Consider the following 18,094-nt stretch of genomic DNA (forward strand, 5'->3'; position numbering starts at 1 on the left):
GGGCTTGTCAGACAAAATTTTCTGGGAAAGAAAAGTTTATGGGAGGTCATAGTGACCTCTATCATGTAGCCCCTGAATGCCTGCTAATCAGGTATGCGTTTACTAGAATTATTTTAACATTATGAGTTCTATCGAAGCTAATGCGTTCAACTTTTTTTTTTGAAATGTTCCTTCTTTTATAAATTTTAATAGAATGGCTGCTTTAAAAACTGAGCTTCAACTATTCCATAAAAACCTTAAAGTTATCTGCTTAGATGAAGCAAAGAAAGCTTTGTCGTCAGCCGTTAAAGTTAGGGGTCTGTTTCAAAATGTTGAAAATTTGGTGCGGCTGCTTTGGTGTGCCCCGCTTCGTCGTGTGAAGCTGAAAGAAGCTTTAGAGCGCTGAGAAAGCTCAAAATGTATCTAAGGTCGACTATGACACAAAAGCGGTTAATCATGTTGCTTTATGTTACGTTCACAAAAATATCTTGGATGAAATTGATCACAAAAAAATAGCACGGATATTCGTATCCCATGTGCAGTCTAGAAAAAATGTATTTGGTGGAATTTAATTTTTTTTTCTTATTGTGTAAATATGTAAATCAAGATGTACCTGTTTAAGAATTTTGTCTTAAATGTAAACCCCTTTCTATTTGATGTCAAGTTTTCATCTCATATTATATATATATATATATATATATATATATATATATATATATATATATATATATATATATATATATATATATATATATATATATATATATATATGCATTTTTCTTGATACAACTTGAAAATGACAGTATCAGAATGGTCCCCCCCAATAAATTTCAGCTGACGACGCCAATGGGGGTGTCTACCCCCTAAGAGCAAGGGGGCACTCCCCTATGTATCGCGAAGACCCCCCAAAAAAGTGAAAAATTTCCCTCAAAAACACCCCCCCCCCCCTAAAAATTTTAATGGTGCAGTCTGTACACACTTTCTGTTGCCAAAATTTCTAAAATTACCTTTTGTCACTTTTCTGGCGATCCTTTTGTATTCTATAACATCTCTATCAGCTACCAACTATATTGATTTGGTTTTATTTTTAACTTGATTGGCAACTTCAAAGCCGCTTATTTAGCATTCAGTATCCAGAGATTTTTAATAAGGATTATTACTGTCTAATTTTTTTCCCCAATAAAAAAAGTGTTGAGTTTTTTTTTTTCTGTTCTCATCCGTACTTGGAATAATTTTGAAGCTCCCTAATATTTACGTGAGTTTTTTTTTCTACTATTAAATTAAGTTATCCTCTACTCTGGCTGATCTACCAATATTTTTGTTACTTTTTTCGCTATAGTCGAATATTGATAACTCGAATATTCCTTTATTTCGAAGTTTTCATGGGGTCCCAAACTCTTGAGACTGTTGTGGAAACTTCTCATAACTCGAACTAATCGAGAGTTGACTACATGGTTTATAGGTAATACTAAATGTATATGTGCAGTGCTGTAGCTGGAAAAATATTTTTCAAGGTACACACCTCTTTCTTTTGAGTTGATGTCATGGTTGACATGTTTGTTTTGGGGTCCAAAAAGGTCAGTTTTGTCAACTTATGACAGTTTATATTCAAATAGCAGACATATACTTAAAAAAATTGTTTTGCAACTAGTTTACAGTAAATTGGCTTAACTATGTTAATTCTTTTCAAATTAATGTTTTTTTTTTTGTCAAATCGTATTCTGAATTGCTTTAAAGAACATTAGTTCCGTAACTATTTAAACATTTTGCTTTATAATATGCTTTCGCCTTGTTTACTTGCTGACTCGTGATGTGTTCCAAAACCTGAGAGGTTCCTTTTAGGGTATGCTGTTCCTCCCCACTGACGAAGAAGCAGCTTAATTGTGCTTACCTGAATATTCTACATCTGATCCTAAATAAAATCATTTTTGTTTAATTTTTCACTGGCAATTTTTTTTACTTTCAGACAATTTTAGTTTATTTTCCTTCAAATAATACTACTGATCTAATGAAATATTTCGAATATACGTGAGCATGTCTTGCAGACAGATCACCTGCAACTTTTTTAAATGAATGAAGTTGTAAATGTTCTTAAATGAACGAGTTGAATGAACAGATCATCAAAAAGAACAACATTGCCCACCTCTAGAAAAAAGCAATTGAAATTTAAAAAATATTGCAGTTGAATGTTTATTATTTTTAAAGACAAAATGTCAAGCATAGTAAAAATTAAAAATCAAAATAGATGCATTTCTTCTTCCCTCACCATCTTTCATTTGATTCTTAGAAAGTTAGCTTTTTGGAATTGAAGATTATTATATGACATATTAAATTATTTTTGTTCATTTTATTCTTCTAAAAATTAATTTTACTCTTCACTTAAAAAAAAAAAACTAGTTTCATTTTTGGTTTAGGGTGAAAGCCTGGGGCTGTCTCCCCACCCCCTCATTCTTGGTTTTAAGCCATGTTGTCAATTCTAGTTTGGCAATTCTGGCACTGACTGGCATTTTTAAAGCAAAGCAGTAAGCACTTTGTAAATTCGCACCGTTTTTCACAAGGCACTTGACTCCTCCTTTGTCATGTGGTATCCGATGATTCTATTTCAGTTTTCAGCAGAAGGTATATTCGGAACATAGCATTTTGTTGCAAAAACAACAGTTTTTAAAATGTAAGAACAGCTAAAACGGCATCAGACAAGTGAAGCAAGTGATGTAAAGAACGCTAAGATTTTTTTTGCACATTAAAATACACGGCAAGTTAAAGTTGTCTGGTTGTCTTATTTAGAAGAGTGTGGATATGTTTACTGATCACTTTCGTGTAAAATGAAACTCTATGTTCGAGAAGGCATGGCTAAGTGCCTTCAAAAACGGACAACTAAGTGACAAGCTAATTTTATTATTGTCAGTCACAGTTAAGATGTTTCCCCTCCCCCTCCTTTTTTAAAAATTATCCAAAATGCATTTTGGGAATTTAACTATACCACTAAATTCAGCTAAAAACATACAATAACCCAGGCAAAAATGCTTTTGTAAAATGCATAATCTACTCTGAAAATTACAAAATCATTTTGCTTTTTAGATGTCAGTCTCCCTAGTGATTAACAGCATTTCTGAGCATGAAAGTAGTTATTACAGGAAAAAAAAAAAAAAAAAAAAAAAAAAATATATATATATATATATATATATATATATATATATATATATATATATATATATATATATATATATATATATATATATATAAATAAATAAAAAAGTAAATAAACATATAAAGTCAATCAAATGCACAAAAAGCATGCTACAACTACTTTTTTAAAAAATTCGCTCAACAGAATCTATTATTTAAAAAAAAAAGTAATGGTCCAATTTTAGGTATTTGGTGCAAGACATAATAAATTGGATTTAAGCGCTGTATTCTATTTGTAGGTTAGTCATCCCAGATATAATATAAATATGACTAAAACATTTTACTCTGAGCTAGAAGTTAAAAGGCAAGTCAGGGCCAAGCCTAGAAGTTTTATTCTTTGGACTGGATTCAGGAAAGGCATTTTTTCTAACCAGACATCCAAAAGCTCACCGAAAACAGTATTAACCTAAAAAAGATTTAAAAAAGCACCATCATTAATTTTATTGAAACAATCTTCCAAAGTTTACACATCATTTTAAACTAACCAAAACAAAAAATATGTCTCAAAAACTAACATAATTACTTTTATTTGACCTACACAGCGAAAGGCCGTTACATAGAATACGTAGTGAAAGACCATTAAAGAAGAGTTCTCCCTACAATATGCTTTTTGTTATATAGTATTAAAAAGACCTAGAAAATACATATAATGATACACCTTATCTAAATTTTTGACCTTGTGGCGGCCCTACGCCCTCTTTCGGTGGTTATCTAAATGTCCAGTTTACTGGTATAGTGGTACCCACATTAATGAAGCATTGCGCGCCCCTGATTTAATAGTCTTTAAAGTTTTGACCAAAGGGGTTATAGCCCTCTAGTCCCTCTCCTTGCCCCTTAAATCAGGGTTCATACTCTATTTGGATGAAAAAACTCCATGACTTTTCCAAGACTTTTTCATGACTTCAATGAAAATTTTCATGACCTCTTTACACGAAGAGAATAGCACTATTTAATCTCAAACTTGGTAATATTTGGAAATGAGCATTAGCAAAACGTCTATATAAATGTCACAGCCTCATTGAAGCACTTACTCGTAATGGAAAAAATATAAGTGCACACTTAAAAAACTAAACTATTCTTATTTGTCTTCATCATATAAATTTTCGTAAAGTAAAAATGCAGTAAAACGAATATGATGATGCTTAAATGTCTGATTTTTTTTTTAAACAGGCAGAATGAAATTGAATGGGACAAAGGTTGAATGAGTAATCACTAAGATTCAATAAATTTGCTTCAAAAGTTACTTTTTAGAGTCAACAGTGCCTTTAATCATCCACGTAACTTGACAGTATTTTGGTTCTTTAAAGTAAAGCCACATAGTTTAGTTCTTTATGTTTCTAAACCAGGTCTTTTTTGAAAAAAATTAGTCAGTAATAAATCAATCTCCTGATACAAAAGTATATTTGTTTTGTTTACAAATTTGCATATTTTCAAATGCATATAAATTAATAGGTTCAGAAATTCCAGAATACGTTTAATTCCCGACATTGAACATAGTAGTGGGTCGCATGGATTAGTTTTGCGTGCCGTATGTTGGGCACTACTGTTTTAGAGCATTAAAAATTCCTCTTTTTCTGTATTCTATCGCCTGACTTAAGATCTTTATTTTCAAAACATTCAACAAATTAAGATAAACTCTGATAAATTTAATAATAAAGTCCTTACGAGTGATGGAATCGAACTTGCATGCAATTGAATTGCTTTTTTTTGAGTGGGCATGGCAAAACTAAGAATGTGAAATTTTGCTACTACAGAATATGAAACATAAGAAGTATTGAAAATAACAGAAAATTCAAAATAAGTGATGTCCAGGCAGTAAAATCACATCGCAAAAAATGGCAAACAACTGCTGCAGAAGTGGATGTAAAGGGATTTCAAAATTCCGATTTGATTTTTGGAACGTTCAATTTTCCACTTTTAATAGCTTTTATATGCTATACTGTTAGATCACTCAAGATTTCAAATGCTCCTTTAGCTACTGTTCCTTTCTCTTTGTCCAGGACATTTTTCCATGACTTGAAATAAATTTCCATGACTTTCAATGAAAATTTCAATTTTCCATGACTTTTCCAGGTCTGAAATTTTGTAATTTTTTTTCCATGACTTTCCAGGATTTCCATGACCCATACGAACCCTGTTAAATTAATATGCCACTACATATATAGTGTATATAGCAGGGGTGGCCACCTAGAGGTTGGGTCATGGCGCAGACTGCGCCATTGAAGTTTTTAGGAAGGGCTGCTTTGAAGGGAATTTTACTCTTTTTTTGCAGTGTTATTGCTCTTGGAGAATCTCTATGATATTTAGGGGGAGGGGGGGGGGGGTACATCCTTGCTCTTAGGAGGAAGGGGGCACCTCTGGTATATATATAACATAATGCACATTTAAATTCGCAAAAGTGTTGCAGTAAAAAATATATCTGAAACTTAAATTTTATCTGGTGTAAGTTCAGATCTCATGGGGGGGAGGGGCTTGAATCTGCGACCCTGGACCCTTTGGATTACACCCCCCCCCCCTGGATCCACCTCTGCATGGGATCGAACAGGTATTTCATGCGAACAGGGTTTGACTATACTGGTAAACATAGGAAATTTCATTTAAAAATGCTAAAAACTAAGCACTAAGTAAGTTCATCCATGTATAGGCGGATTTAGGACTGAGTTCCGGGGGGGGGGGGCAGGACTTTTTTTTAGCAACATTTTTATTGCCCCCCCCCCCACTCCCATGTTTTTGTCTGTTTCCTGTGATGCATAAGTCCATGCTTTACTTTTTTGTGTGTTGTCTTCATTTAATGTGTGTTTTCATGCTGTCCTTTTTGAATTGACCTTAAGAGAGGGAGCCGGTATCAGGAGAGTGACGCAGGGCTCCCTTTTAAGTGGGAAATAGAATATATCCAATTTCAGGGGGCCGGGGGTTTTTCCTCCGCAGGAAATTTTGTAAAATGGATATAAAATTCTGCATTTTGAAGCCTTATAGAGGTTAATTGGATAGACAAGAAATTGATAACTAGATTTTACAGTTATACAGTACAGTTCAAACTTTGTAGGAAACAGCCATTTTAAGTTTGAAAGGAAAAATAAACTTTAGATTTCTCATTACAACAATCTTTTTTTAATTATAAGTAGAGTGCAGAAAACGAAAAGGAATAGAGGTAGTGTATCATTTTTTTCCCTGGCTAAAAAGATTAATAATATGCAGTAGACGTAATTGGAGCCCATTTTGCTTAGGATTTTCAAAGATTTATCTAATTATTTTCAAGGACTCTAGAATAAATAAAATTATTTAACGCACTTCATTTGTACTTTCCAGTCTCTGATATTTTAGTACTTGATTGTAAATTTTTACAGTCCTGTTCTAACTTTGAGAAATAGTTATTTTAAATTTAAAAGAAAAAAATAACCATAGATTTCTTATGACAGCAACTTTTCTTCAATTGCAAGTGGGGCAGAAAACAAGAAAAGAAATAGAAGTAGTGTATTGTATATTTTTTTCCATGCTAAACAGATAGAAAATATGCAAAAGAAGTAAGATAAAAGCAATCAATACAAAAGAATTTCCAAATTACTGCATTCGGGATTGAATAACTAGATATAAAACATATGAGTCACAAAAATTTATTTCAAATAATGTTACAAACGTGAGAGCCATGATTTTTACATTTTTAATACAGGAATGTGGCAAGGAGCTGAATTTGACATATTTTGGCATTCCTCCTTCTCTACCATTTGTTAGACATTTTTAAATTTAAGGTTTGTAGTCACATGTTTCAAAATATTCAAGGTTTTCAAGCACTTAAAAACAAAATTAGTTTTTTCAAGCAATTTCCATTTTTTAAGGAATGAATCATGAATTTTTTTGGGAGTTTAGGACCCACTTCAAAGCAGGGGCCCTAAGTAATAGCTTGTTTATCTTATAGGCAAATTCGGCCCTGTTTGTAATTCACTCTTACCTGTAAATTTTTGCTTGATTTTTTGTAATTTTTACGAAAATTCGCCAGTTTTTACGGTTGAAGGATTTTTACCTATCTTTGTTAGGTTTTTATAGACTTTTATAAAATATCAGCAAAATTTTCCAAAACTTTTGATGACTCAATTATTTAGATTGCAATTAATGGCAAGGACTGACTCACTTAGACTTAGATGATTATGACTAACCTTACTTTTTAAACAGTATTTATAAAGTAAGTAAAATTGTACTCTCCCTCTAAGTAAAAAGATTCATTTAATCAGAACACTCAGATAACTGAAATTTATTCAGTTTGCGATAAAGAGAGAGAGAGAGAGAAGGAAGGAAAAAAAACTATGTTTTTTAGAATTTCTTAAAGGGCTAATTAATCTACTAAGAACATAAATATTATGCACAAATGTACTTGAAATGTGGACACAAATCATAAGGAGTAGATCGTTCTGTTAGCGCGAATGGGGGCGGGGGGAGTTCCCCCCTTTGCTTCAGGTTCTAATTTGTCTAAATAATCGTCAATTATTATAAGTGTTGCAGCTTAATGTAAAGCTCGTTTAGCCTATATTTTCATTCATATACTTGCCCAAATGGTTTTCAGTCCAAAATAGTGAATTTAGACACATTTCTAGCACCCCAGTGACAGTTGTTTTATTTGTATTTAATGTTCGGTTTTTTCTCCTTTTCTTTTCTCCCATCAGAAAAGGAGATTCGCTTTTCTCTTCATTTTCATTAACTATTCAAAAAAGAAAAAGTCATGATTTTTTGTTTTAAGATTTTGGAAGATACGTTGTTACTATATAAAGTCCTCCCAAAACTGGGGGGGGGGGGCATTGCCCCTATGCCCCCCCTTATAAATCCCCCATACCCTTCTGAAATATTCAAAAAAGAAAAAACAATATATTTTTTAAAAATTTTTGGAAGATGTGTTGTTACTACATAAAGTTCTCCCAAAATTGGGGGGACATTGCCCCCCTCTGCCCCCCTATAAATCCGCCCATGCATTCATGTCAGCCAAATAAACATGTGATTGTTGAACATGTGCTATTTAACGTGCTTGGATTATGGAAGTATTCGATACTTACATCTTTTTGAGATTCATTAGCATATTCTTGAAGAACTCGACCAAAACACGCTTGGTTATGCATTATCACTCTTGATAAAACAGATAGATAAAAAGTTAATGAAATTGGCAATTCCTAAAAAAAAGACAGAAATGAAAATTTTATTTTAATGAAACGTAGCAAATTAAGGATACTGAATGAATTCAAACATACTACAGTAGACCCTCGTTCTATGCAAGTTTATTTTACACGGTTTCGATTACATGCGGTTTAAGATTTGACACTTTTATTTTATTTTACTCGGATGAGCTTTGATTTTATGCAGATGTGGCGTTGCAAACAGATAAAATTTTCCCCTCTTTCAAAATCCCAACTCCTGGGATTGCAGATAACAGGTAATAAACTGCATTTTGACTTGCCAAAAAGCGAGCTTGGGCAACTGGAGACATTTTTTGCGATTGGTTCCAGAGCTCTTTCCAGAAGTAAAGTTATTAAATTGACACAACTAAGAGTTCACAGAAAAAACTCTGAGAAGTGACTAAGGGAGAACAAACCCAAAGAGAACATAAATGACACAAAAGTCAAAGCTTTCATACTGAAAATTTTGAGCCATTTCTGGACAATAGCAAATGATCTGATTTATCAAGTAAGGAAGATCCCGTCATGGAAATTAAGAAAGTGATCATGAAAGCGTTAATGCCCCACAAAGAGTTACAGATTTTTTAATTTTTTTTTATTGTATGCCAAAAGAATAATATAAACAGCTCTTTTTAATAAGCACTAAGTTAATGCCTGTTTTCTTTATGCACACTGTGCGTATGTATTGGAAAAAGTACACATTAAACTTATTAGAATAAATATTTATCTACTACTAGAATGGATTTTTTTTTTCATCTACAGAATATAACCTCCATGTTAACACTATTTTTAAGTCTCAATTTACGCGGCATTTCCATAGAACATAAATCCTGCATAAAATGAGGGTCTACTGTATGTAATATGTATGCACTATATATGTATATTGGGTTATGACTAGGGATTGCACTACTGGACCAAAAATTCAATACTGATATTCAGTGTTTTTTAAATGTGATACTGGAATACCAGTATTTTAAATTTCTTAAAAAATGCTTGCAGACATATAGTTTTGTTGCCACATTTCATAATTTTGTACAAAAATTGCATTATTTATGAAAATGTATTTTGAACAAATATAAAATGAAGGAACAAATGTCATAATTAAAAATTAATAACAGTAAAAAACATAATGCATCTATTGTATTGTCTCAAAGCCTGGGACTCATTTAATGCTCAACCTTCCAAGAGTTGAAAATACTCTTTCTGAATACACACAGGTTGGTACTGGTGTAAACAATGCACAGTACACCTCCTCTAATTGTCTAAGAAGTCCTTCACCTTCAAAAAATTTGGTCTTTTGCATGTTATTTTTGGAGAAATCCTTTTGTGTGTGTTGTTTCTTTTGTATTGTGTGTATTATTTTATTATATATATATATTTTTAGATTCATAGCAAGTTGTAATTTTTTTTTTTGAGAGACGATACTTTTCCAATATTAACATCATTTTTTCTTGAGCAGGAGAAGTTTCAATACTTATGTCTTTTACTTACAGTATAATTTTGCAATTAATATAACCTTTGTATATAAAAAATCAGCTCAAGATATATCAACAATGAATTTGTCAATGTAAGTTAAAAGTAGTTCATCGCTTCAGAGCAACTTAATTTCAATATTTTATTTATCAAAACCAAGCTCCCTAATGTGTATTTTGAGATCAAAGCACACAGCACACACAGTAATATCTTCCATTTACGAGTGAAGTACGGAATGAGATGACCTACAGATCGGGATTTCATCTTGTATTGTGAATAAGAAAATAAATTTCCCCCGTTTAATTACCGAGTGTGAGTGCACCCACTTCTTTAAACCCTTTATGGTTCTACGTCGGACTCAGTCCAACATTAAAAATTCACCATTGCTGTCGTATCTCAGGTAGTATCCAACATGTTTAATCTAATATATAATTTTTGCAGACTTGAAATCGTGTCTTTAAACACGATCCTAGGATACTTGTATGACTCTTAATACTCTTCAGTTACACTTTGAATTGCTTTGGATTCAAGAAGGAAAAACTTTCTTTTTTAAAAAAAAGGGACCTTAAAGAGTTATGGAATTTGCATGCTGGACACAACTTATACAGAAATAAAATGATCTTACCAATTAACCTATCTTACAATTCATAATAATGTTTGATTAAATGAGTTAGTATTGCTTATTTATTTCTTGCTAGACATCCACTGAAAAAAAAAAAGATTCTTTAAGCAAGCATATTTTCAGCATTTGTTCAATTTGACTTAAGCCTGTTACTGAGGGCGTACAAGAGTTTTTTTAAAAGGATATTGTCCGAAGAAGTTTCATATAATCATGTTTTAGGACTGATAGCCAAGTGCAAACCTATAGAGTTTGTTCCCTCTTTAAACCAACCAATGTTGGTCTAATATCCTACTTTATTCATAAAATTACCGGCTTCATTTCTAGTGCTCAAAATCTATGTTCTTTTGCATCTCCGACCAGGAGCAGATACAGATCTTCTCCCCTACTAACAAACCTAGTTTTAGGTGCCAAAAATTTCTGAAACTGCTTATTTGGCAATAAAAAGCAGCAAATTAAACAGAAATAATGCACCTAGTAGAAAAAAAGTTACTAATTAATTTCATAGGCAATGAAAAAAGTAATACTTCAAATATTATTTGAATGAATTAAAAATATTGCTGCAATCTTTTATTTTATTCATGAATTGTTAAAACACAATGAGGATTTATTATTGTGTAGACCGTTGGGGGGAGAGGGTAAGGTGATTCAAAAAAACTTTTTTTCAGAACGCTCCCTATTTAATGCTGCAGAAGTTTTAGCTTCTTACTCAAATTTTAAGAGGGTGCTCAATGAGCCCTCAATTTAACATTATCCGTAGCATAGAAAATGTCACAAATTTAGAAACATTTAATTTTCCCAGCTTTTTTTTTTGTAAATAATTATTTTATTGCAATGTATATGCATATTACTAGCGTATATTATAATATGTAGCATTGTTTTTTAAGTTCAATGTGTGATATTGTTATCACATACTTTTTGCATTGGTTTGCATTTTTTTCCTTTCAAATTTGTTTTTTAAGATTTTGCTATGTAATGGCATTTTCCATGATTTTGGTGGCCATGTTTTGCGTTCTTCTCCCCGCTACGTTGTTGTTTTGACGCCTTTTCGCCCATTGGCTGTAGGCGTGGTCAATGTTTAGTAATGTCACTTTTCCAGTCTCCTATTGGCTGTGCATAGGGCGCAGCAGACTGATACGTTCATATTCACACGACCGCGTCGTTTTTGCTACTGCATGTACGAGATTTAGGCAGTTAGTTAGAGTCTAGATCGAGAGATGAACAGACGTGCGTCTGGAGTGCGCTGATCGTTTCACCTGAATTTGAAGGGCACGAAGGCGGACGATGATAATCTCCTTCCATCTTCTACGAATGCAGAGATGTGAATAAAAATCATATGAAATTGTAATTAAACAACATTAACGGTGCATGCCGTAACCGTATTTTCCATTCAGGATGTATTAAATAGTCAAGATTCGAAAAGATAGCAGCATTTTTTTGTTTATGTCTGCATCATTGTGTTTTTATTCATATAAGTTTTCCAATCTACTAAAGAATCAGATGTCCGAGGCCCACACTGGGGAAACTGCGATTGAGATCAGCGATCCTACGAAGGAAATGCATATAAGGCTATGAGCGTAAGTCCTAGCGATCACGATGGCATCTGAGCCCATTTTGCCTACTGAAGTGAGCCAAACGCTTCGTTTACCATTTGATGATCTCCTGTTTCACGCCGTGAATATTGATGTTGTATCTGTGACCCTTGTTGCACCCGTTTTAAGCAAATTCATCATTTGAATGTGATCGTGTGTCCGGGTGTCACGCAGTGCATTGCCGTCGTTATCTCACATCCCCTCTCCCCTGTATTAAAGTAATATCTTTAAGGACAGGCAATACTTTTTTCCCTTTGAACTCAGTATGCTCCAATCTTCACTTGATGTTAAAATTGTGGGTTCAGAAAAGTTCTGTACCATGTATTTATCCGGGAGCTCCCTCTTCAGAAATAAGATTGATATCAAAACAAATAACTGGATGCTGCATAAAATAAATTCTGTGTTCTTTTTTTGAATTTTGCTACCTTGGGGTAAGTCTGTTTTATTTATTCTAAGTAATCACCAAACTCTGTGATGTCCTGAAGTTATTGCAGAGGTACTTTTAATATGATCGGCCTATTTTTTCTTCACTTTGACAACTTAATCATGTTTCTTTCTTTCGAAATGGTGGTCTCTTTTGTCACTCTGCCTAATGGAGGACTAGTCCTAAATTTCTCCCCCACTGATAACTGACCCATTTCCACTACACAATGTATTTTTTCATCACCCCTCCCCATATTTATGAAGTTTGGGGGAGGGGGCTGAATCCTCTTTCAGTTGAAATAGGAAGCTGAAATTCTTCCAAAATATTATTATCCACAAGTATAAAAATATTGAGGGGTGTCTTGTTATCTAGAAGAAACTTTTTTTTGCATGTATTTTTGAACCACCCTGGGGGGGGGGGGGTATGACCCTAATGACCCTCTCCCTGTATCTGCCGCAGTCTCCAACTAGTATTCATTTTTCCACAGTAAAGTCCTAAAATTGCAGAGATCAGAATTGTTCCATCAAGACTTCGACCCACCACAAAGTCTTTTGCAAAACAGGGGATGGGATCTATTCTATTCTAGATTTCAGGGGATGGATTATCACTCTTTCACCCATACATAATTTTAAACAACGTTTTGCCAAAACTATTAACGCCCTTTTTATTAGTCATTTTATCACATATGGTTCTACTTTTTTGGTTCCTACAGGCTAGCTCAGTTCACTAAACTTGAAACAGATTGTTGTTGGAATTTTTTTTAGAGACAATTGCAATAATAGTTTTTTCGTAATAAAGACACAAAAATTCAACATCAGCAACTACAGGAAATTAAGAAAATGCAAAACAATTTTAAGATTTTAATTCATAACCTTAATGTACATACATAATGAGCTGAATTCTTACTTAAAACTATCAGCTTACCCCTTCTTGAAACACTAATGACAAAACAAAAGGCAGTATGGGTTGAAATAGTACAGGACCATCTTCTGGAAACACCACAAAAACAGTTTCAATAACCTAAAACACACATTTTTGTTTTTCATTTTGGACAAATACTTCTGTTGATGCTATTCAAAGAATACAAAACTTAAAATTTTGCACTTTATCAAAGTTTTTTCTCAGACACTTCTTGCTCTTCCCTCCAAAATAGGAATTGATTTTTTTTTTTTTTTGTTTGATTTAGAAACTCTTGTAACAATTTGGCCGCTTAAATTAATGCATCAAATAACATAGCCAAAAATCATAAACTGAATCAATTTCTTACCCAATTTTGAGCAACTATGGTTTTTATGATGGATTTAATTAATCAGTGAAATTAAATAGAAACATCAAATTAAAAAAATAAATATTTAAAAAAGTCAAAAAAAAAAAAAAACAATGAAACTTACCTTTAAAATTAATATGATTCCTTCACACTTCAAATCTTTCATTATTGACTGGAATGTCTCAACTAAACTTTGGCCATATTTCTAGAAAGGCAGTAAAATTAATTCAACAACATGACTGAATAAAATATAATTTAAAACAACTTACTTAAAAAAAAAAAAAATTTTACACTATATACCTGACAAATCTCGAGAAACGAAAAAAACTACCTTGACAACTAGTTCTTTATTCAGAATAAAAAAATTTCAGAAGCTATATTAAACTGAATTTTTTTATAAACTCAAAGAAATAGTACACAAAAATGTTTTCCTTACTTCGAAGATTTTACAATATTTGTCGGTCTCTGTGCTTGTTATTAAAGCAATTCACAATTCTGCTTCTTAATTGAACACCAGTTACATATGTAATCATGAGTTATAGTACAGTAATTCATCAAACGTGGTGGATGTAGAAATAAGATTTTAATCACAAAATAATAAATAAAATGCAAAACAAATAATTTCGTAAATTTTAGCAAAATTTATAACTTCAAGATAATTTTTGAAAAAATTGGAGACAGTGTTTTGAGTTGTATATGAAAGTTGTTGATAGGAATACAAAGAAATGCTGAAATCAACTATTTTGGTTAATCTCCATTAGTGACGAAGCTTTAGAACTATTCAATACATTAATACAGTAAAACTTGTCTACAACAATACTGTTGGGACCTAAAAAAAATATCGTAACAGACAGGTTATCGTTATAGAAAGTTTGATTGTTCATGCGGACATTTTGCTGGGGCCAAAAAAAATATATTGTTATAGACATGTTATTGTTATAGACAGTATCGTTATACACAGGTTTCATTATATTGACTAATCAAAATGAATATCTTAATCTCATACTATTGGAAAAATATCATGAACTTAAACATAGGTATTTTTGAAAACTTTTTAACAAATATGGTAAACTCCCGATTATGGGGAGTCAGGTCATTCGCTGGTCTTATCACATTTTTTTAAATGGTATGTACTAATATTATAGTACAGTAGGTGCCACCTAATGTGATCACTTTGGGACAAATACAATCGGATAACAGTAGTTAACTGATAACAATAACCGAATAGGATCCAGGAGACACAAAATGCTTTTTTTTCAAAACTAAAAAGTATTTATTTTTGCAACTGCAAATTAAAATTACAGTGACTCTACTAAATGCAGTTTCAAATTATAAATTACCAAATTAACAGAATGGAATAGCTTTTTTCTCCATCGGTTAAACCATCTGTCCGATGATACAAAGTGTTTTTTGCCCATTTTAAAAGCAAGATCTTCTGCTTTCTCAAACCAGTTTCAAAGCAGATTCAACTTCACCATCTCTTTCAGCATGGTTTTGCTTGTGGTTTAAATTTCCATTTAGCTTCACTTTGTTTTAAATCTCGTGGCCACGATTTTTAGTAACTTACAAAGTAATGGCTGAGCAATGTTTAGTTGTTCTGCAACATTTCTGTAACTTTTCAGCAGACTTATATAAAATGAAAAGCTTTTTGCGAATACTCTAATTCTAACTAAAATTTTCTGCAAATAATTATTTCATCTAACTCACCCTTGAATGAAGAATAAAATTTATATTCAAATATGAAAGAGACAAAAAACAAAGAAAAAAAATGCTTTAAATCATTTATTTTATTCATTTTTTTTATAATAAAATGTAGTTTGTGCTTATTTTTCACCAACTGAAGAAAACTGCGGAAACAATTATTTTTTTTTCACGCATGTGCTTTAAAAGGCTTTTGGAGAAAGGCTTTAACAGAAATAAACTGGGATTTTTTTAAATATTCCCATTATTATTATTTTTTTTTTTTTAAATTAATGTGAGCAGTCTGAAAAAAATGTCTGCAAAGCCAAAACCTTTCTGCGAACAACATTTGCGCGTTCGTTTATATTATTCAAGACTGCTTATCACCGTTACTTTTTCAAAGCGTTTTAAAATGTCAATTTGACAGTTAAATCATCATGCTCTAAAATGTTTGATCGTTTAGAGTTAAGTTTTTAGTGTTGACTGAGCAGGGTAAAAATATTTTCTGCTTCACTGATAAGAAGAGAACTTGTTTTCCCAGAAGCTACTTGTCAAGATTTGCCTTTGTATTTCTTTTGATTGAGGAGTAAAAATGGGGAAAAAAACCGAAAGTTTATGAAAAAGTGATCACAATATAGGAAGACACTGATTACAATATCCAACTTTTTTTAACGCATAATCATGAACAACTGTTCTGGGACTTTGTGATTCTGATAACATTAAGTGAATGATAACATTAACTGTGATCACATTAAGCGGCCCCTACTGTAATTGAATGTTTCTTGAACTTATGATTGTGCTATTGTTTGTTTTTAGCTTTTGTATATATTTTTTACATTCCATGTTTTTGTCTTTAGCTATAATTTAAATGTATGTGCGAATGTTATTCATATTTTTTAGCTATTGTATACTCTAGCATCGTTTTTACCTATTATTTGCAAAATCCACAGTTTTAAATTATCCCCGGTTACCATGCCGCCCTATTCCGTGGATAATCGGGAGTTTGCTGTAAATGCAACTCAATAGATGTAACGTCTAATTTTAAATAATATGAAAACATTTAATATCGACTGGAACAGACATAAATGCATTGCTTCTCAACTTAGCTAAGAAAATGGAAAATGTCAACATGGTTAATCAAGGTGTAGAGAATTAAGTTTTTATACAGGTTATGAAGTGAAAACTTAAAGTTGTTGCACAACAAAGTTTGAAATATTAGAGAAAGTCTAAACATTTTTGCAGCAAAAAAAAAAAAAAAAACTAGTATGTTATGGCCATCACGAAACTTTCTTCTATATTTTTCTTTTTTTCCTGATCCCTCCCCATGCTTGACGAGGAAGCAATATTCCCAACAAAAACAAAATTACACATGCAAAAACTTGACGACCATCCCAATGTCTGAATTATTGCAAAAGCAAAGCAAAGAGCGAAAATTGAAAGTTATTTTAAAAGCCTTGCTTGAATTAATTACAAATATTTTATTTGTTAACAAACATAAGATGGCAACAGTTAAAAATTTTAAATCATTGAGATAATATTTCCTATCATTTCCATACAATTAAAATCACGAGAAATACGCAGACGACAATCTATTACGATTCATCTTTCTTATTGTTGCATTAATAAAAATATTTTTATTCGCAAAAAAAAAAAAAAAAATCATCACCTCTTGGAGCGATCGGCGTCAAAATTGAACCAAAGCCTGTTTACATATGGATTCACATATATTCCAAATTTCAACCAGAACGTAGCATTACTTCTTGAGATAGGGCACTCAAAATGGAAAAAAAGAACGGGTGATTGCGCTACCCCCCCCCCCTTTTTAGCTGTTGACACCAAAATAAAATCAGCCCTTATACCCACTAAGGGCTACTTGTCAAAAAATTTTTGTTTGATTCCATTCGTTATTTCTTGAGATACAGCAGTCACAATTGACGACAAAAAACGTTCTATAGCTCAACCCCCGTTTGAGTTATTGACACCAAAATTGAATCAGCACCTGTTCCTGTTAATACCAACATATGGACCAAATTTTGTTTGATTCCGCCAGTTACTTCCTGAGGAATAGCAAGCACGCGTAACTCGAAAAACGTCCTATTGCTCCACCCCCCTTGGAGGAATTCGCGCCAAAAACTAATGGGCACAAGTTCACATAGGGGCACATATGTGTACTAAATTTCGTTCGATTTCATGCGGTAGTTTTTGTTGTAGAGCGGCCACAAAAAACTGGTCACACACAGACGTGACACACATACACACACACACACACACATACAGACAGACAGACATTTTCCAAAAATGGTCGAAATGGACTCAGCACACCTCAAAACGTTCGAATCCGTCAAAATTCGAAATTCGAAAATTTGCACGAATCCAATACTTTCTTCTATATATTAGATATAGAAGAAAGTAAAAAAAGAGAAAGAAAGAAAGTACAAGTTGAATTTGCGAAAATTGCACTAGAAAAACTTTTGCTGATAAGAAGAAATCATTCTACGATTATTTCACAATAATTCACCAAAAGTTCAATACAATAAATCCTATTTGTTTACTTACTTTTAAAAAACTTTCAGGGGATAAGATTATGTAGGCTTCTGTGATTTGTAGAGTGATACGTAGATTTTCACTACTGTATTCTGTAACCAAATCACAATATTTCAAACAGTTGTCACTTAAAAATATGGATGCAAGTTTTATCAAAGTCAAATAGAAATA

At 32.4% G+C, this 18,094-nt stretch overlaps 1 protein-coding gene across 1 annotated transcript in view; it reads right to left on the minus strand.

The window, feature by feature from the left end:
* The window catches only part of LOC129219984 (importin-11-like), a 60,366-nt gene that overhangs the window by 13,960 nt on the left and 28,312 nt on the right, over positions 1 to 18,094 (minus strand). The window contains exons 13-17 of the mRNA XM_054854308.1: positions 17,936 to 18,015; positions 13,824 to 13,904; positions 13,357 to 13,452; positions 8,208 to 8,321; positions 3,450 to 3,571 (exon numbers count right to left, since the gene is read on the minus strand). Of these exons, the coding sequence (XP_054710283.1) occupies positions 3,450 to 3,571; positions 8,208 to 8,321; positions 13,357 to 13,452; positions 13,824 to 13,904; positions 17,936 to 18,015 (493 nt within the window). The remainder of the gene's footprint in view (positions 1 to 3,449; positions 3,572 to 8,207; positions 8,322 to 13,356; positions 13,453 to 13,823; positions 13,905 to 17,935; positions 18,016 to 18,094) is intronic.

Source organism: Uloborus diversus, chromosome 4, assembly GCF_026930045.1.
Source record: "Uloborus diversus isolate 005 chromosome 4, Udiv.v.3.1, whole genome shotgun sequence".
Lineage (NCBI taxonomy): Eukaryota > Metazoa > Arthropoda > Arachnida > Araneae > Uloboridae > Uloborus > Uloborus diversus.